The sequence below is a fragment of the Anabrus simplex genome, chromosome 2 (genome assembly GCF_040414725.1).
Source record: "Anabrus simplex isolate iqAnaSimp1 chromosome 2, ASM4041472v1, whole genome shotgun sequence".
Classification (NCBI taxonomy): Eukaryota; Metazoa; Arthropoda; class Insecta; order Orthoptera; family Tettigoniidae; genus Anabrus; species Anabrus simplex.
The window spans coordinates 118743405-118762644 of record NC_090266.1 but is presented as its reverse complement, the minus strand read 5'-3'; the positions used below and the strand labels follow the sequence as shown (position 1 = coordinate 118762644).

The window sequence follows — 19240 nt, the reverse complement described above, 5'->3', positions numbered from 1 at the left end:
GGCATCGTGGATGTGGAATACCCAAGTCATTACGGAATCACATCCTGGAGAACATTTCCGACCCAGTTTGAGACTGTTTGTGAGCACAACAGATGGACAATGAAGGAGAGTTTTGTAGACCTGATCGTCGGACTACATGGACATGCAGTGGAGGTACTACACACCCTCTGGCCGAATACCACCTATGAAGTGACTGTGGGGAGTACTACTTGATAGACACTATGGTGTCATTGTATAACATTTTGCACTATTAGCTGTTGCCCTTAGACGTCTGGGTTCAATTACCAATACTGCTAGAAATTTCAGATTAGCAGGTGGATTGGTATGTGGTTGAAATGGTACATGCATTTCATCTCCATTGAGGGTGCACTCAAAAAGAGCTGCTGTTGTTGTTGTTTCCTAATTTAGATACAAATCTAAACAGATATCAGTCAAACAACAACAAACCAGAATCCGTTACTGGACAAGATGTGTTTTGAAGCTGGATCACTTATTTAATTTATGTAACATTTGATTTTTATCATTAATATCCATTATGTAGTGATTATAAAAATTATAAGGAATGATTTTTACTTCACTACTGTTGTAATGAAATGGGCATTATTCTTTTGAAGAATACATTTTAAAATAGGTATCCCAGAGTACAGTATTGTGACAGTGATGACCAAGGGTGTGGGAGAGGGGGAGGGAGAGATTGATAGAAGGCTTGAATGCTATGATACTATCAGAACAGTGACAATGTGGGTTGTCAACAGTGAGCAAAACAATAGCCCTGTCAAATTTTTGGCTGAGCTAGTTAGAAAATACTAGAAGCTGGCTAACAATGAAAAAGGGGCCTGGAACGAGCTAAAAGTAGGAAACTCCTAGATACTTTCTCTTCTGTGGAGCTATATTAAGAGTGAAACTGGGAGCATAAGTTAGTTTCAAGACAATCCTGAGTGAACAAAAGGCAGTTACGACAACATCATGAGTCAGCAAGGAGAAAGAATATCTTGCTTACGCGAAGTGCAGCGAATTGTATAATAAACTGTTCTAGGAATGACAGTGTGCTGTGAGAGGCCATGGAATAGTGGTCAGTTTGCCCCCATGAAGGAATTGTGCTGGTGTAAATTTTCACTCTTTTCATTCTGTATGAGTGGTCATGAAATAATTACAGCTTCTATTTCACACAAAATAGTGATTAGGGTTTCTTCATCAATTTGCCTTTTCATCAGAATTTTTCTTAAGACAATGTTTCATTGTGCCTACTGTGCGGTCCCACCAACATCCCCAGCAGGCCACCTGTGGAGCAACAAACTTTCAGGTGAAGACACACTTGGCAAAATACTGGTGTGTCATGGAGGAAGCAATGACAGAAGGCAGTTCCTTTAAGCCTTCATGTTCAAGCTGAAAAGTTTTGGCATTATATAAGTACGTCATGAGTGGAGGGCCTCTATAACTTATAAACCTTCATAAAGCCATAAGGAATATTGACATCAGATGACAGCTAAAAGTATTGCACTAGTAGTTACACAAGTGAACAGAATGAAATAAGCCTTAGTGATAGTGTTGCTCTTGATTATGTACAGCGATCTAGCAAAGTCTTCATCAATCACAGAGAAGGGTGGAGAATGTTGAAGATGGTCTGGAGGTAAAGAAGCTCCAATCTCATGGGCCAGCTTATTTGTAACAATTTTGCATTATAAACATCTGTGCAGGAAGTTATTGATTTTCTGTCAAGCTGTGAGTGTCCAGAAGTTGCTACAAAGACCAGAGAGCACAGTCCTCACTCCAACGGGGTGTGAGCAGATGACCTTAGATGTTAGACCCCTTTAAACAACAAGCACCAAGGGGGTGTAAACTGATGTGTGTCCAGAGAATGAGAAGTTGTTTGAAGGGAAGTTCTCCTTTAAGAAGGGGGTGTCTTTCATTTCTAGAGAGTAATGCAAATTGGAGTCTTTCTTCAAGTCGAATTAGGCCATTTTCTAGAAAGGAGTGAAAATATGCTCCCTTAGAGCTGCTTGGTAAAGGGGAATTGTTAATAAGGGCTTCATACTCATGAAAAGAACACTCCCTTTGTGAAATGTAGATTAGTAGACTGTGACTGACTAGTAACTAGGATGCTGTGAGTACATCACAAATTTCCAGCTTTCTTGTGTTGTTGATGAAGCGATAATATCCATCCCATCATGCATACTAGTTTCTGATTTGAACTGAATTTTGAAATTTGGATGACTGGTTCATGAGTGTGAAGAGAGAGAGTTTGGTTATATGCCTTCAATGCTTCTCGCAATGTTGCATAGTCAGTGGTTCTTCAGTGCAGTAAGAATCCTGGATCACCCTCAGAATGGATTCATCCTTAGCATTAAACGACTATAATTTGACTTCAGTGTCTGTAATACCAATGCAGTCAAGGTTCCATATATCATGAACATCCTTGTCAAAAGTATCAGGGGGCTAGCAAGTAGCAATGTGAATTTATATTTCCTCTTGGAATAAAAAAAAGTAACATCTGTTTACAACCATTAGTAGTAAGAATGGATATTAACCCTTACCCCTTGTCTGTCGAGAGAGGCCCGACATGGCATTGTTTCACCCACCGCTCGTCTGTGGTCTCTTATAAGAAATAAAGTGACAAGAGAGACCACATTTTCAATGCAATATATCAAGTAAATAATATTACATCAGTCTTGGGTCTAGTTTCAGCCACTTAGTGGCCATCTTCAGCCAAATAAAAATTAAACAGATCATGTGGTAACTGAAACATATGTACACCAGACAAAGACAATGTTGCAGGAATAATTACAACATTAAAATACATATAATAACAAAATTATGGTTGTGATTTTCTTGTCATGATATGATGCCTTTAAGTTGACTTGATTTACTTGATATGTTGTATAGTAAAAAGTTGGACCCTCTTGTCAATTTATTTCTTATAATTGCACTTCAATACCGAACAAAAATGAAATTTATAGCTTATAATTGGCATCTCTTAGCCGACAAAATACACAATGCTATACGGTACTGCCATCTTTTTGTTCAGCATGCAACTTTATAAATTCCACATACTATATGAAAGTCAGTCAAAAATCTATTATTTAGATGGCAGTGTAGCCGTCAGATGTGTCCAGTCCACTCACCCACACGAAGGCTCAAGCGATGGTAAACAAATATGGTCGCCATGTGCCCTCCTAATCATATACAGCGTACTGTTCAATGTTGTATATATCAGGTAATTGTAAAAAAAACCAGTATTTTTGCACCTCTACTCCTTCCTTTTATCCTAAAGAATATATCTAATAGAATTTCATGGCACCTACAAGTAAACTGGCGATGGTCGCCTTGTGTACTGTAACCCAACATGTAGCTGATGCTAACGGCTGGCAAAATTATCAATCAACAGATCCTGATTTCAAGAAATCATCATTTACAGTGGTTTCAGGCTACGAACCACTGCAAGGTATGAAACCAGGGAATGAATTTGAGTTTTTCAATTGTTTTTTACTGATAAATTGTTCAGTGAAATTACTAACAAAACCAATCTGTATGCGATAACAGTAGCAATAATAGTTGAAGGTTGGTAAACAGAAGGAATTAGAAATACTTCTAGAGAGAAACAAAATTCAAAACTTAGCAGTACAAGAGACAAGATTTTTGGATGAGAATGTGACAGAAACAAAATATTATTGAATCTTTAAAGGTAAACCTGTGATTAAAATTATGAAAGGAATGTCACTCTTGGGAATAGCCTTTTATATCCATAAAATATTATTAGACAATGTAACTGAATTCAAATCCCACTCTGAACCGATATCTCTTTTAACAATGAACTGCAAAAATAAAAAATATACTTTTATTAACTGCCATGCACCAATAAATGAAGACAACAAAAGAACCCAAATAAAGTAGAGGAATACTGGACACTCCTGGATGATGAATTATCTAAAATTCCAAAATCAAATGTGGTGATATTACTTGGAGATTTCAATGCCCAAGTCGGAAGAGAGGGAATTCATAGAATAATAGTGGGTGAATATGCTGCACACCAAAGAACAAACATCAATGGAATGAGATTAATTACTATCTGTAAAAATTTTCAGCTGAAGTTAATCTCAACTTTCTTCAAGAAATTGCCAAGGAAAGCTAAAACATCGATTTCTCCAAATCCATTACTAGGTGAATTTCAACTGGATCATGTAGCTATATTTGTAAGAAACATTAAAGAAATTATTAATGTCAAGGTAGTAAAAAGCAGAGAATTTGATTCTGATCACTACTTAAAATCAAACTAAAATTCATACCCAACAGAAATCACAGGAGAGGGGAAAGAGTAAATAAATATAACACAAACAGACTTCAAATTACACAAGAAACACTGGAAACATTTCAGGAAGAAATAAAAGTATCTCATCATGGGAAGTGGCCAGATTTATCTAAAGAAATAACCAATGCAGCCCGGAAAACATTTGGGCTAGTCAAACCTAAAAAGAAACCTTGGTGGAATCAAATATGTGAAGATGCGTTACAAGAGAGAATAAAACAACGGAAAAAGTTTAAATCCTCTGGAAAGACTGAGCACTATGAACAACTCAAACAGCAAAGGAAATACACTCCTAGAATAATAAGGGGAGTTAAAAGAACTTTCAAAAAATCACAACTTATTGACCTGCAAGACAGTTTTGTTAAAAATAACTCTCAAAAGTTCTACCAGACTTTTAATAGTCAATTAAAGAGGTTTCAAGTGCCTAGCATGTGCTTCAAAGATGAAAATGGTAGACTTGGCCTAAGCAATGCTGAGAATTGTGAAATATTTGCAAAGCACTTTGATCAACTTTTAAACTGCCCTGAACTCGACTGTAAGTTGGAATTCTCTCAAACAACTGAAAATCTGGAAGAAGATATACCACCCACTGCTGAAGAAATTAAAGATGTAATTAACAATCTGAAAAGTAATAAAGCTAGTGGAGAAGACTCTATAACAGCTGAACTTCTGAAATGGTCTCAGTCAAAAATCATTGAAGAGCTGCAGTTAATCCTTGAAGATATTTGGAGAACAGAATGGATTCCAGAAGAATGGAAAGTGGCTCTAATACACCTAATGCATAAAAAAGGTGACAAACAAAAGGTTGATAACTATAGAGGCATCTCTCTTCTACAAATTGCATACAAGGTATTCTCAAAAATATTGCTGAATAGAGTAGAAACATCACTTCACAAGCAACTGGATGAGTATCAAGATGGATTTCGAAAAGGTAGATCTTGTTCAGAACAAATACTTAACTTAAAATCCATAATTCGCCAGAGGATATTGAATTCAAAAAACATTGTTGTGACTTTTGTAGATTTAAAAAAGGCCTTTGACTCGGTTGATAGAGAAATCACAAATAAAACAATTCGTGAATTTGGAGTGAAAACTAAATTGGCAAACCTAATACGTGAAACCCTTACTGACACAATTTCAAAGGTGAAATTTATGGTGAGATATCAAAACCTATTAAGATAAACACAGGGGTACGGCAAGGCGATGGGTTGTCACCCCTTCTATTCAGCTGTGTTCTAGAGAAAATTGCAAGAATTTGGAACGTAAAGCTTAAAGAGCATAACATTTTGCCGCTAACTTTGGGGAGGAAAAACAATGGCATTGAAATAAACTGCCTAGAATTTGCAGATGATTTTGCTATATTGTCAGAAAACCTAACAAGTACAACAACACAAATCAATCTCTTGCAAGAAATAGCCAACAAGTCAGGTTTGAGAATCTCCATAGAAAAATAATTTTTATTACAAACATCAAGAATGCTCCAAAACTTTTGGCAACAGATATTGGTCCAATGGAAAGAGTAACAAAATTCAAATATCTGGAAGAAATAATTCAAGAAAATGGTTTAGACAAATCTGCAGTAGAAGAAAGAACATATGGTATCACGAAGAATTTTTATGACAAAGTTTCTCTCTAAAAATCTTTAAATAAGGCACTACACTACAGTGGTGAAACCAGAATGCTTATATGCAAGTGAGCCTGGTACTAAACTATAGATTAGATAAACTTGAGGTACTATAAAGGAGAATATTTAGAAAAATCTTAGGCCCTGTGAAAACAACAGAAGTATGGAAATTAAGATCTAATGATGAAATATACAGGAACATAGAAAACATAACAGAAACCATAAGAAAAAGGAGATTGCAATTTTTTGGACATTTTTACAGAATGGATGATTCCATAAAAACAAAAAGGATTTTCAAGTACCTTTGGGACAAAAAGGCAACAACTAGTTGGATTCAAGAAGTAAAGAAAGATATAGAAAGAAATAATATAAGAGAAGAAGAAATTATGGACAGAGAAATTTTTAGAAAGAGGGTAGTAAGTATGGAAAGATTCCAAGGAAGATTGAACAAGAAGCCTGATGCGAAGTGGTCCGAGGACAGAAGGAAACAGCATAGTGAAAGGATGAAAGAATATTGGAAGGAGTGAAAGAGAAAACAACAAAGTATGAAGAACTGAAATGAAATTGTCACGTGGTCCTTATCAGGCCTCATCGGAAAGAAGAAGAAGAATAAAAATGTAAAATAATATGTCTTAGATTGTACATATTGCTTTTATTTGCTCCAGTATAGCTTGCTGTAAACTTTTATAGGCTTAAATACATGATTTAAGAGCAAGTGCTATCTCCAAAATCATGAAAGATGAATACAGGTTATATAAGATAGAAATTCACATTTAAAATACGAGTAGTAGAGGCAACACAGAGAAATTTAATTCGAGGGGTAAGGGTTAAAGAAATACTACTATTATCAATAACTTGATAAACCACTAGACATATACTGTCAGGTGAATTAATGATACATATTCTTAAATGAATACTTTATGAATATTACAAGTTCTAAAACTTACCATAAAAGTTCAATGTAGTTTGACCTCGCTGTTCACCATGACCATGGTATTTCAGTTCATCCTCCCTATAGAAATCTTTCACGGATGCGGTATCTCTCTCAAGACCTGACTTTGGATTGTGCACATAACGATTTGGCTGTTGACCTTGAGCCCAAATCACATGCATCAAGTCTTTTTCAATAGAATGATCTGTTGGCTCAGTACCTGAATGGAAAATAAATCATAAAATATATCAATCCTGGGAAGAGACCACATTTTTCTCCAATTTTTTCAATGGCATTTTATCAATGGTCTTAATCAGAGTTGTTTCATGCATGAGATCAGAATAAGGGGCAAAAAGTATTAAATTATTTGTGCAGGTTCATCAAAAGGGGAGAAATGAATTATTTTACTTAATGCCCTATAAAATAACTGTGACACATGTTCTTCAACCAGGTGACCTTGTACGTAGGTACACATTTTGTTAGTGGAGTCTGGGAAATGCATACAATGTACAAATAGACCCATATTTAATATTCTTCTGAGACAAGAACCAGTTCCTCACCCATGGCTATGTGTTCACAAAACAATTGTTAGTGCTGTTCAACTTGACTTCATACATGAAGTGCCCCTCTATGATGCAAAAATTGGTGTATAGTATGCTATCAGTGGTGAAAGTATCATAGGACTCATTTTCTTTTCTTTTTTTTAAATTTTTTAATTTTTTTTTAAATCTGGTTTTTCAGAGAACTAACCGACAGGGAACATGATTTTGCAATTCTTTTAACAGGATTCTGCTATTGTTCACACTGCAAATAATTTCATGAGATAAATTTACAAAGTGTTTCTAAAGAACAGAATTATTAGTAGGATTTTGTGGCCTCCCAGGCTACAGTAGCCTCACATAATTATTTTTGTGACAATTTCATGACAGATGTAAACTGACCAAGCAAGTAGGCCATGTGGTTAGAGGCAAGCAGCCATGAGCTTGCATTCAGGAGATTGTGGGTTAGAGCCCCACTGTCAGCAGCCCCAAAGATTGTTTTCTGTGCTTTCCCATTTTCACATCAAACAAATCCTGGGGCTGTACCTTATTTAAGGCCATGGCTGCTTCCTTTTCACTCCTAGCACTTTCCTATCCCATCATCATAAGAGTGACCTATGTTGGTGTGACATAAAGCAACTTGTAAAAAAAAAAAAAAGTAAAATGTAAATTGAATCATATCCTTGATTCATCCTAAAACCACAATAGGACTGCAGCTGTAAAATTTCACCACATCACTGCTTAATAGCTCCCAAATGTAGCAGCGCAAGTAAGTTTATTTATTTAGATCAAAGCAGACACCCGTGTCAAGGCTTGTAATTTTATAACATACAGCAAAACTAGTATTTGTGAACATTAGTAAACATCAATGATTAAAATTTATAATGAAAGTTTAATATCCAAATATTACAGATATGAATTCTAAATGTGAACAGCAGAATCATAACAGATTAAATGAAATGAAAGGGTGTATAGCTTTTAGTGCTGGGAATGACCGAAGATATGTTCGGCTCGCCAGGTGCAGGTCTTTTGATTTAACACCCATAGGCGACCTACGCATCATGAAGGGGAATGAAATGATGATGGCGATGACGTATGCACCCAACCCTCGTGCCAGCGGAATTAACCAATGATGGTTAAAATTCACGACTCTGCCGGGAATTGAACCCTGGACCCCTGTGACCAAAGGCCACCAGCCTAACTATTTAGCCATAGAACCAAACCAAACCAAACCCCATGGCACTACAGCCCTTGAAGGGCCTTGGCCTATCAAGCGACCGCTGCTCAGCCCGAAGACCTGCAGATTATGAGGTGTCGTCTGGTCAGCACGACGGATCCTCTCGGCCGTTATTCTTGGCTTTCTAGACCGGATTTAGCCATAGAGCCAGATAATAACAGACTAAGAAACATGACTTTAGGAGTATTACATTATCAGCTAATTTACAGCTTAGTTTTAAAATGCAAGCATTAAGAATTTTCTTATTTGTAAGTTTCGGTTGAAAATTTAACATTCCAAAATAATTTTAGTCAGCTTTGTACACCAGTAGCAGGTACCTACTATCACAAATGGTTTTGAAATGGTTCTCTTGTGTCACTGACTCTTGTATAGTAGGTCCAAGAATTTTATTCACATCAGGCTGTGGGTTTTCTGAGAATTGTGAATACTATTCACAGGCTACCAAACCGAGGTGGTAAATGTGAGCTCAATTCATCTGAACGGATGTGCCTTCAATTTCCAGTCAGAAAATTTAAAAATTTAGAAATGAGATTTCCAATTCTGGAGACACATGGTGATGAGGTTAACTCAACCCACACCAAAAATAGTAGTAGGTTAATTTCTTGGGGCAAAGGCTGCAGGACACACAGTTCCAAAGTTATGGAGAGTGGAAGCCTTTGCCTATATGGCCTAGGTATATGGAGATGGTTTTTCCTAAGTAGAGTTCCTTGTGTAAAATACCAGGTGAATCAGCTGTTCCTACCAACATTAGGTTATGCAGCCTAACAAACATGTGAGGTCATCGTGAGGTTGATATTTCTCTGCTAGCACCCTGTAAGGTACTAATGCACTTCATGCTCATCCAGTAAATGATTCTCAACACTAATATGTCGACTCATTGACTGAATGGTCAGCATACTGGCCTTTGTTTCAGAGGGTCTCCGATTTGATTCCAGGCCAGGTCAGGGATTTTACCCTTCATTGGGCAATTCCAATGGCCCGGGGGAGCTGGGTGTTTGTGCTGTCCCCAACATCCCTGCAACTCACACACCACACATAATACTATCCTCCACCATAATAACATGCAGTTACCTATACATAGCAGATGCTGTCCACCCTTATCGGAGGGTCTGCCTTACAAGGGCTGCACTCCACCAGAAACAGCCATATGAAATGAATTAATTAACACTATTGTCCAATCCAACATGCGTCTATAGACCATTTGTTCATCAATCAACCAAGTGGCAAATGACCGGTTATAGCAGAATGCGAAATTAACACTGAAGACTATGAGATAGTGAAGTGGAGAGCATAAGGGTACGTTTATGATGCAGCTTCGCTGCTGGCACATGGATGCTTGCCCTAGCCCCTCGCTGGTGGCTCTAATCAGGCTGCTCACCATGGAGCTTTTACCCTGCAGCAGCCCCACGCACACGCTGCTGGCAGCTCTCAAGTGTAGTCAAAAATTTAAAACAGCGGAACTGATAGTTAAGGCTGTTTGCATTTTGCATAATTTTATTATAGATGTAGAGGGGATGAACACTTATACTTCGAAGACGTAGTTCCAAGAGCTATCCCATCAAGGAGAAACAACACAGCCCCAGCTGAATGTTTTGAAGTGTGGAATAAATTCAAAGATTTTTTAATGAATGAGTCGCAGTTCTGTTGGCGAGTGTATCATACAATAATCTGGTGTACTGAATGTGTAATAAAAAGTGTAAAACGCCTCGCCTGGATTTTTCAGTGCATTTCTACTGCGGGAGTTGATTGAAGAATGAAGTTACAAATGCTTCATTTCATAATTTAATACTGTACTTTTGAATAATGTAAAATAAGGGGTTATGGAGTATCTCATTCTGACTCTATTTAGGTCTCCTAAACAAAATATATTTACATATTTTTTTTAAACTTCTCTTACATCGCACCGACACAGATAGATCTTATGGCAAAGGGCTAGGAGTCGGACGGAATCGGCCGTGGCCTTAATTAAGGTACAGCCCCAATTTCCATGAGAAATGGGGTACTTCATACAAATCACCTGCTTTTAATGATAGAGGTCCCCTAAATAACAAGAATAAAAGAACAAAGTTGACGTAATCGTTCCACATTCTTTTGCCACTTCATTCCATAGTTTGATGATGATTATGATGATGCTTGTTGTTTAAAGTGGGCTAACATCTAGGTCATCGGCCCCTGATGGTACGAGATGAGACAAAATGGATTAAAGGTTATAATTAACCCACTGACTAGGATTAGAAAAATGATAATGATGAAGAAAATTATTACGAACTTAAAGTAAGCAGTGGATCTAATCTGCAATGACTTACTTTCCTCTAAAATTAAAAAGAGTGAACTGTAATAAAACTGAATATGGCATTGATATGTAGAAGTAAAATAATATATTTAATTTAAATTTAAAATACACAAAGACAGATAAACATATAGTCAACAATATAAAAGAAAAATTAAAAACAATGGAAACTTTACTTTTAAACACTATAAAACGGTCCACTATCCTTCATAAAACAGAGAACGAGGTCTACTGGGTGCTGGTCAACTCATCACTCCTTTGATCCCATATGAACCTCTCATGATGATCTGCATGCCACTGGTGCCAAATCGCATTGTGTTTGAAGGCAGGTTCAGATAGCAAGCGAGCAAGTGATTACTAAACATGTGTATAGAGTGCGAAGAGAGGAAGAGTGGGAATGCGGCATGACCTTGAAAGAACCAATTGCATTCCAAGTTACAGGATAGCCAGCGATGTGCCAGGCTCGAAAATCAAACGTGTTTGAGACCATGGATGTGGTGAGGATAGCAGCCAGCAGCGCAGAAATAAGCCAGGCTCCAGGGTAAAAGCACCAATTGAGATCCATTGGTTTGTTTCATCATCGCCTAACATCAAGCAGGGTGGCTTGGCGATGTGCCAGCAGCAAAGCTGCAGCTTAAACGTACCCTAAGGAACAGTGAACTGGATTCTTAATAGAAGTCTCACTCACAGCTATGGAGAAGCGCATGTGGTCAAACACTAGCCTAAATGTTCATGGAATGTAATATTGATGGTTCGAATCCTACATCATACAAAAATGTTTATACCGATATAAAGCTTTAGTGCTTACACATAGGTCAGTGTGTGCCATAAGAAAGAAGTAAAATGATGTTATTATTGTTTTCATGTGCTGTGCACACTACACAAAGTTGCTTCAGTCATTTGCCATGTATTCCACGGACAAATACGTTGATATGCTACCTGTCTCTGGAAAAGCCAGATAGAAGTCACTGCAGGCACTACGTCTGTATCAGGAAAGGTATCTGGACAGGCGACATCATATTGCAAAGATTTTCCGTGATGCTGAAATATATTTATGAACAAAAGGCGTATTTCAGATCATACCACCTGTCCGAGAGAAGATCGTAACATCTGATGGGAATGAGGAGGCTGTTTGGGACACAGATCGCAATAGCCCACACACGAATACATGGACAATAGTACATGAGGTGAACATCAGCATGGCTTCCGTATTGCAAATACTGCATTGGATATGAATTTCATGTTGATCATATTGATGTTGCAACAAATTCTTCATGCACTTATATATCACCCCTACCACTTGCAGTTATCCATGAACAGGATTTCAAAGCTCGAAAGAATCTCTGTCAGTAGCTGTTCAGAAATCTGGAAAATGATGCAGCATTCCTGCCAAAAATCATGTTCTCGAACAAATCACAATTCCATAATAATGGTACCATCAACTATCACAAGTTCCACTAATTAAGTGCTAACAATCCCCAGTGAGTGTGACAGGCAGCATATTAACACGTTCACGGACGATGACTACACATATGCGTCATGATTCTACTTTCACTCAGTGCCGATGACGACACATGTGCGTCACATTCCGCACCAAATATTAAAGCTCGTATTTCCGCCAATATGTACGTAAACAAACAAGACATCTTATCTGTAAATTGTTAAGGTGTTATTAAACATATGCGCCAGCCGGGCATCAGATCAATTGTTAGTTACAATCTCTGTAGACATTAAGAGTCGGCACACATTTCCGCGATGTCAAGAGGGAACAGTGAAGTTTCAGAACCTTCTCACCAGAAGAAACCCCATCTTAGCGGGGTAAACAGGCGATTTTCAATTAATGATGGTAGTCTGGAAGCTCTCCTGAACGCTAGCGACGGTGACAGGAATGATAGTGATGACAGTGATGACAGTTATGACAGTGTGAAAAGTGACTGTAGCCACCTGAGTGAGAATTTTAATCACAAATGTGTGTGTCGAGTGTCTACTCCCAATTCTCATATTACAGAAGATGAGGAAGACTTAAGTAATATCTCATCTCCAAATATCCCGCCAAATAACATGGGCAATACTTCAGGAGTCATTTCTTGGAGTTTAGATTCGTCCTCAATGAAGCAATTAAACTTTATTGGTCGGCCGGGAATGAAGGTTTCACTGCCAAGAGACGCGAAACCTATTGATTATTTTTGCTTGCTTGCAAATGACAACTTGCTGAATAACTTTGTAACTGAATGTAACGCATTTGCAGAAGAGTTATTTTTGCGAGGAAATGTCACTGAAAAGTAGCGCACTGTACTGACTAGTTACATTGTACACCTTATGGAGTAATGTAAGTATACATTGTTCACACAGCAATAATAAGATTCTACTACACAGTATTTTTGTGTTAAATGTTCGAAAACTTATTTTTCTGTTGTAAAGAAGTTCTATAATCGAACAAAACATTATTTTCCTCGTTCCATTTCATTACCAGTCATGACGCACATGCTGCATCAAACAGCACCGAAGGCGAAAAGCTCATTGGTAGTCCCGCTGATGTAGCATGTGCGTCATGGCTCGTATGCACATAAATAATATTGAAATAATTAAAGTAATAATCTAAAATGCATAAGGACCCAGAAATGAACTCCTTTAAATGAAAAAAGTATTACGGTACCACGGTAATGGTTGCCGATATCCGAGTGGCCGCGAATGTGTTAAGTGCAATGGGGAGTGAATGTATGGTGTGGAATCTTGGGTGATCACCTTATTGAACAGTATCTCTTCGTGGGACATTTGACAGGCACATGCTCCACCATCAGTTTGTATGCAATGAACTTCAATTCTGCTGGAGGATGTGCTACATGGAGAATGTTTAACGATGTAGTTCCAAGTGGATGGAGCTTCACTACATTGGACGTTAGCCATCCATAACCACGTGAATTTCACAATTCCAAAATAATGGTACTGTCAATCGCCACAACTTGCACTAATGAAGTGCTGACAATTCCCAGTGAGTGTGACAGGCAGCATATTAAGTGCAATGGGGAGTACATATCTAAAGGTATTCTACAATCTTGACAACCATTATGCTTTCTCTCATTAAAATCTCAATATTGTGTGTTTTTAGGATGTTTATAAAATTGTGGTTTGTATAAAATGGTATTGGTAAGTGCAGCTGATTCACCTGATATTGTGATATCACTACATACAGGAAAATGGGTAGAAAAAGTAGAGCCTGTCTCTTGGCTTGCCAGATCACTGAATTTTACACTTTAGACTTTTTCCCATGGGTGCATTGGAAACAAACAGTTTTCACCCAGAAGTCAGAAAATCCCAAAAGCCATCAACAACTTATCACTGAAACCTGCAGATCAAAAACACCAGCTATGCCCACATCTGCATAAACCAAGCAGTTCATCACTCCAAGCACTTGCTAATGTAACTAACCACCATTAGTGCAGTTAGGCCCCCACTACCTATCCTGTCTTCCTCTGACCCTGATGACATATCGGCCCTTCTTAGGGCCATATACACTTTTATTCACTGAAAATGTGAATAAAAGAGGATATTTCACATATATTAAGAGACAGTGAAAACTAACTGAATCAAAAATAAGAAACTATCCCTGTCTGGGACTGGAACCTGTCACATGTAAGATGCACACTGTAGCGTTTGGCTTGCTCTTACCATCTCCACTATACTGGATTGCGGCACAACGCATGTAAATTACATTTGACGTGGTAGTTTTAACACATTCATGCCCGTATCCGAGTTATTGCCTACAGCGCATGACCATGCTGTGGACCGTATCCGAGTTAGCCCAGATAAGTGCAACCTTGAACTGGAGCCGTTCCTACGCAGCTGGGATCTATTTTGGTCACAAATATGTGCGAGATAGATGAAGGTAATTCCCTTATGAATGCTTCTACTCACCAGAAACCACATGGCCACGGCGATTTTTCCTCCCAATGCACTTTTTTTTGTTTTGTTTCCAAAGGTAGCCTAACGCTGGCCCAACTTGCTGCGTAGTTGGTTTGTGATTACACAAGAGTGTGTATAATCCCATTCTGAAGTGTAACCATGGCATGTAGGGACAACATAAATGATGCAACTGGTGCGAATTTACAAAGCACAGTTTTTCAGCTGCTTGAAAATTATCTTGGCCAGGGGTATACAGTCTATATGGACAATTATTACAATAGTGTTGGACTCGCGAAACAATTACGGGAACAGAAGACTGCTGTATGTAGAAAAATACGGTCAAATAGGGGGTGTACCAAAAGATCTAAAGGAACACCAGGCAATTCTCGAACGGGGAGGGGAAAAAAAGTGAACCCGACATACAAGTACAGTCACCTCTCTCCGATATCTCAGCTCCATCTACTTCATCAGCTCCAAGTCAATGTCCCGCGATTTTACCGCCAAAAAGGCACCGGCCAAGGATCAACCATTTAGGTTAGATGGGAAGAGAAAAGAGCATAATCTGTTGAAGTTTCCACCATCAAATAAAGTCAAGTTTCCCTTAAGAAGGTGCAAAGTGTGCTTCAAAAATAAGATTATTAGTGAAACACGCTATTTTTGTGGAAAGTGTGGTGTTCCCATTCACCCAGGAAAGTGTGACATTACCTACCACACCCTACAGAGATACTAGAGGACTTCATTAAAGTATGTGGAAAATTTTGTTTCCATATCTTGTTCACTTTAGAACTTATTATGAAAAGAATTCGTTGTTGTTTGCTCTGCTACTAACAGCTGGAATAGCCAGGCCAGCCCTTTAAATAGCTAGCTCAGATGATGGGCGTGAATGTGTTAACACAGTTGTAATGACCAATTTGTATATCACTGATGTTTTATTTACATAACAGATCATTAAGAGAACACACATGTAGTTTCTATTATAATAATATTATGGCATAAGAGCTTTCTGTTTTTTCAGGCCGTAAATACAAGGACATGTACTTCAGAGTGTTTACTGTGCATAACAGGACAGGTTTTTTCAGAACGTATATAAAATTGTGGTTTGCATAAAAAGGTATTTGTAAAGGCAGCTGATTCACCTGGTATGCTGATATCATCAGCAAATAAAACATACTTCTCATGCAGATTTAAGTTTCCTGTCTCATTAAAGATATTATTATGGAAATTCTGACTCAAAGCTTCATCACCCTTTTGCTATTTAGAGTACCAGTTATATTTTTATATAAAACATGTATATAGAGAATCCTACCTTGAAGTTTCTTTCTGAAAAGTATTGTGGTAATGCCATCTTTCTCAAAGCCCATGGCAGCTGTAAGATCATTCTTGCCACCCCAGAAAGTGTCCAGTCGTGGAGTAGATCTGTGAAACACAGTTAAAAGTGTAACAAATCAATAACAATGTGAAATAACTTCCCTGTAAATGAAGATGCATTCTACTGTCCATTTTGATATTTAGAAAAGTTGTAGTTTGCCCCCATCTCCTGGATAAGAAATCATTATCACTTAAATTTCAATTGTTCTTTCTGAAGAGCCTTGTACTGTACCAAAATAAAATTGCAAGTATATTAGGAATTTTCCTAGATGTGTTCAGTAATCAAAGTGCAGATGGATCTGTTCTGTTTCGTTCAATATTTTAAAATATTTGTTATTTCATAGTGATATATTTCTTCATATTTTGTGATAGAAAATATTTATGAAACACTATGCAAGAATTTCAATGTCTTTATTACTATTATTTTCCTGTAGAACCTTGTGAAAGGTATTGTTTCATTTGTATTTTGGATCAAATATCAACCTTTATAACCACTGATTCCAGGATTCAGAGTGACAAAGAGAAATATTTCCCTCTGGATTATTAAATGAGCCAGTGAAGAGGGAATAATAAAATGAGCTATTGAGTTCCGAACGGAAGAAAGTTAAGGTCAAAGAAAATACAAAACAGTATTAATTTAAGAACACAAAAAGACACCAGAAGCTGAATTCGTACATGCTGATGGACACAGAGTGATAGAGAGATATGGTAAAACAGAATGGAATAAACACAATGATAGGTCACTGTGGTAAAAGAAAGCAACAGAAAGAAGAGACTACAACAAACATGAGAGATCAAAAGGTCAAAGACAATCTCCACATCTTCATAGAGGTGAGCTTTCATCACAAACCCAGTTCCTCTACATCCGTTTTTCCTCAGTCCCCAATGAGCTTGCTTTTGCTTTCCTGCATCAGTCTTGACATGGGAAGTACAGGATAAAATGGAACTAAGATGAAGACAAGAAAAGGGAAGAGAGAAAAATGAATGAATACAGCTGGTAAAAGATTACAAACACATCATAAACTCAGCAGAAGTAAGGAATTGCAGTGGGTCAATATGAATATTAGAGAAAGAATGGATCCTTTCTTCTCCTGATTTTTCCCAGTCTTTTTTCACCTGTATTCATCTTTATCATTTTGTCTCTCCTTTTCTCATGTTATTATCTTTTTTTTTATTATTAACCAGCTTTTACATAAAAAATGAAGATCTGCCAATATGACACCTCTGTGATTGCTCATACTCACCCACCTGAAGAAATGGGAAATCATAAATTAGCTCATCTGAGGTTGAGAAAAAATGCACACAGATGATGACTTGAGATGTTATTTTTTTGTTTCTTTACTAATAGAGATAAAGTGGAGAGAAACTACCTAATTTACTCCAAACTCACTGCATTCGGATATAGGATTATGATGAGAATGTAAATGTACATTTGATTCGTTATAGGTGTATCCTGTATTTGATTCATTTTAATTTATAAATGTTCACAGATTTATTTTGATTTATTGCAATAGAACAAATTACAGAAATGCTTCTCGATATTTTGAACAATCAGACAACAGTTCATATCATGGTTTTTAAATATTAACTACTTGACGTGCTTTGAGGGATCTCTCCATCCTGGCTCTCGACTGCACTCCGGTACAAAGACGGATCTCTCCGTCCGTGCATAGTGTTTATTTCCGGACCCGCTCCACGCCGGTTTCCTTTGTGAAAGGATTTGATATTAGTAAGGTAACCTCTTGACAGGTAGAATCACTGTTTTATTCCATTGATGTATTCGATAAACACGTCTGTGTAGTTATTTTGTGGAAAGAATAACCAGTATCTTAGCAACCTCATCGTAAGCGAAATCATGGCTGCCTCCATATTGAGTGACGAAGCGATTATATGGGAATTTTTAGAAGAGAATGACATTGATATAGAAATAAGCGACGAATAATTTACTGGATATGGAAAGTAGTGAAAGTAGTTCGTGTGATAGAAACTTTGGTGCTGGTAGGGGTGAACAAAGTGCTGTTTTGCCGTCAAATATGTCAATGAATTTTAGGCCTACAACTGATGCCGCACCAGCGGCTTCTAATCATGTTTTACACAATAGGGAATGGAACTGGGAGCACATAAGTAATACTCCAGAGTATCATTCATGCATCGCAAGTGGTGAAATAGTGTTTTTCAAAGGCACCTAGGACAATGCCCGAACGAACTACAAGTTATGAACAAATTTCTAACAGCAGACTTTTCGGGAACATCTAACCAATGAGGTAAATGCTTATGCAAGTAAATGTCTTGTATCGGCTGCCGAGGATATAAATAGGGTAATGTCATTTGAAAAGGAACACTGGATTCCTGTATCTGTGGATGAAATGAAGGCCAGATTACCTTGAAGTGGTAATGTATGATGGAAAAAAGACGTTCAAACCCAATCTTGTTGTTGACTACAACTGTGGAAAGGGTGGTGTTGATTCCCATGACCAGAGACTCACATCATTCACTTTGATGAGGAAGTATGTAAAAGGATACAAAAAATATACTTCTACATGCTAGACATGACACTTCTGAATTCCAACATCATTCATCCCCTCCTCAACCCTGAAAAGAAGCGAGTAGGCTTTACCACCTTCCGGATCTATTTGGCCGAACAGCTGTTGGCCAGTGTGACCTTGCCTGACTATCCAAAATAAGGCACCCAAGCCCTGGGGATACACCACTCAGATTTCCAGAGAGGCACTGGGGACACTTTCCAACCAAAATACCCCCAATGAAGAAGGTTATCCCATCACGGAGATGCAAAGTCTGTGTGAAACGGTGTCTGAGGAAGGAATCTACATTTGAATGCCACCGGTGCAAGGTGGCGATGCAAGAATATGACTGTTTTATGACCTACCATATTCATAAAGACTTCACAAAGTACATCTGACAGTAGTTTGGATATTTCCTCTCATTACGTTGCTGTAAAGCATGCTTTTTCAGTGTCGGTGATAATATCATGTAAAGTAATGAAAATAAATGGTACACCAAGGCATAAATAAGTTCAGTTAAATG

The 19240-nt window shown here is 37.7% G+C and overlaps 1 protein-coding gene across 1 annotated transcript in view; it reads right to left on the bottom strand.

The window, feature by feature from the left end:
* The window catches only part of nahoda, a 442475-nt gene that overhangs the window by 92792 nt on the left and 330443 nt on the right, over nt 1-19240 (bottom strand). The window contains exons 12-13 of the mRNA XM_068226102.1: nt 16134-16243; nt 6875-7078 (exon numbers count right to left, since the gene is read on the bottom strand). Coding sequence (XP_068082203.1) covers nt 6875-7078; nt 16134-16243 — 314 coding nt within the window. The remainder of the gene's footprint in view (nt 1-6874; nt 7079-16133; nt 16244-19240) is intronic.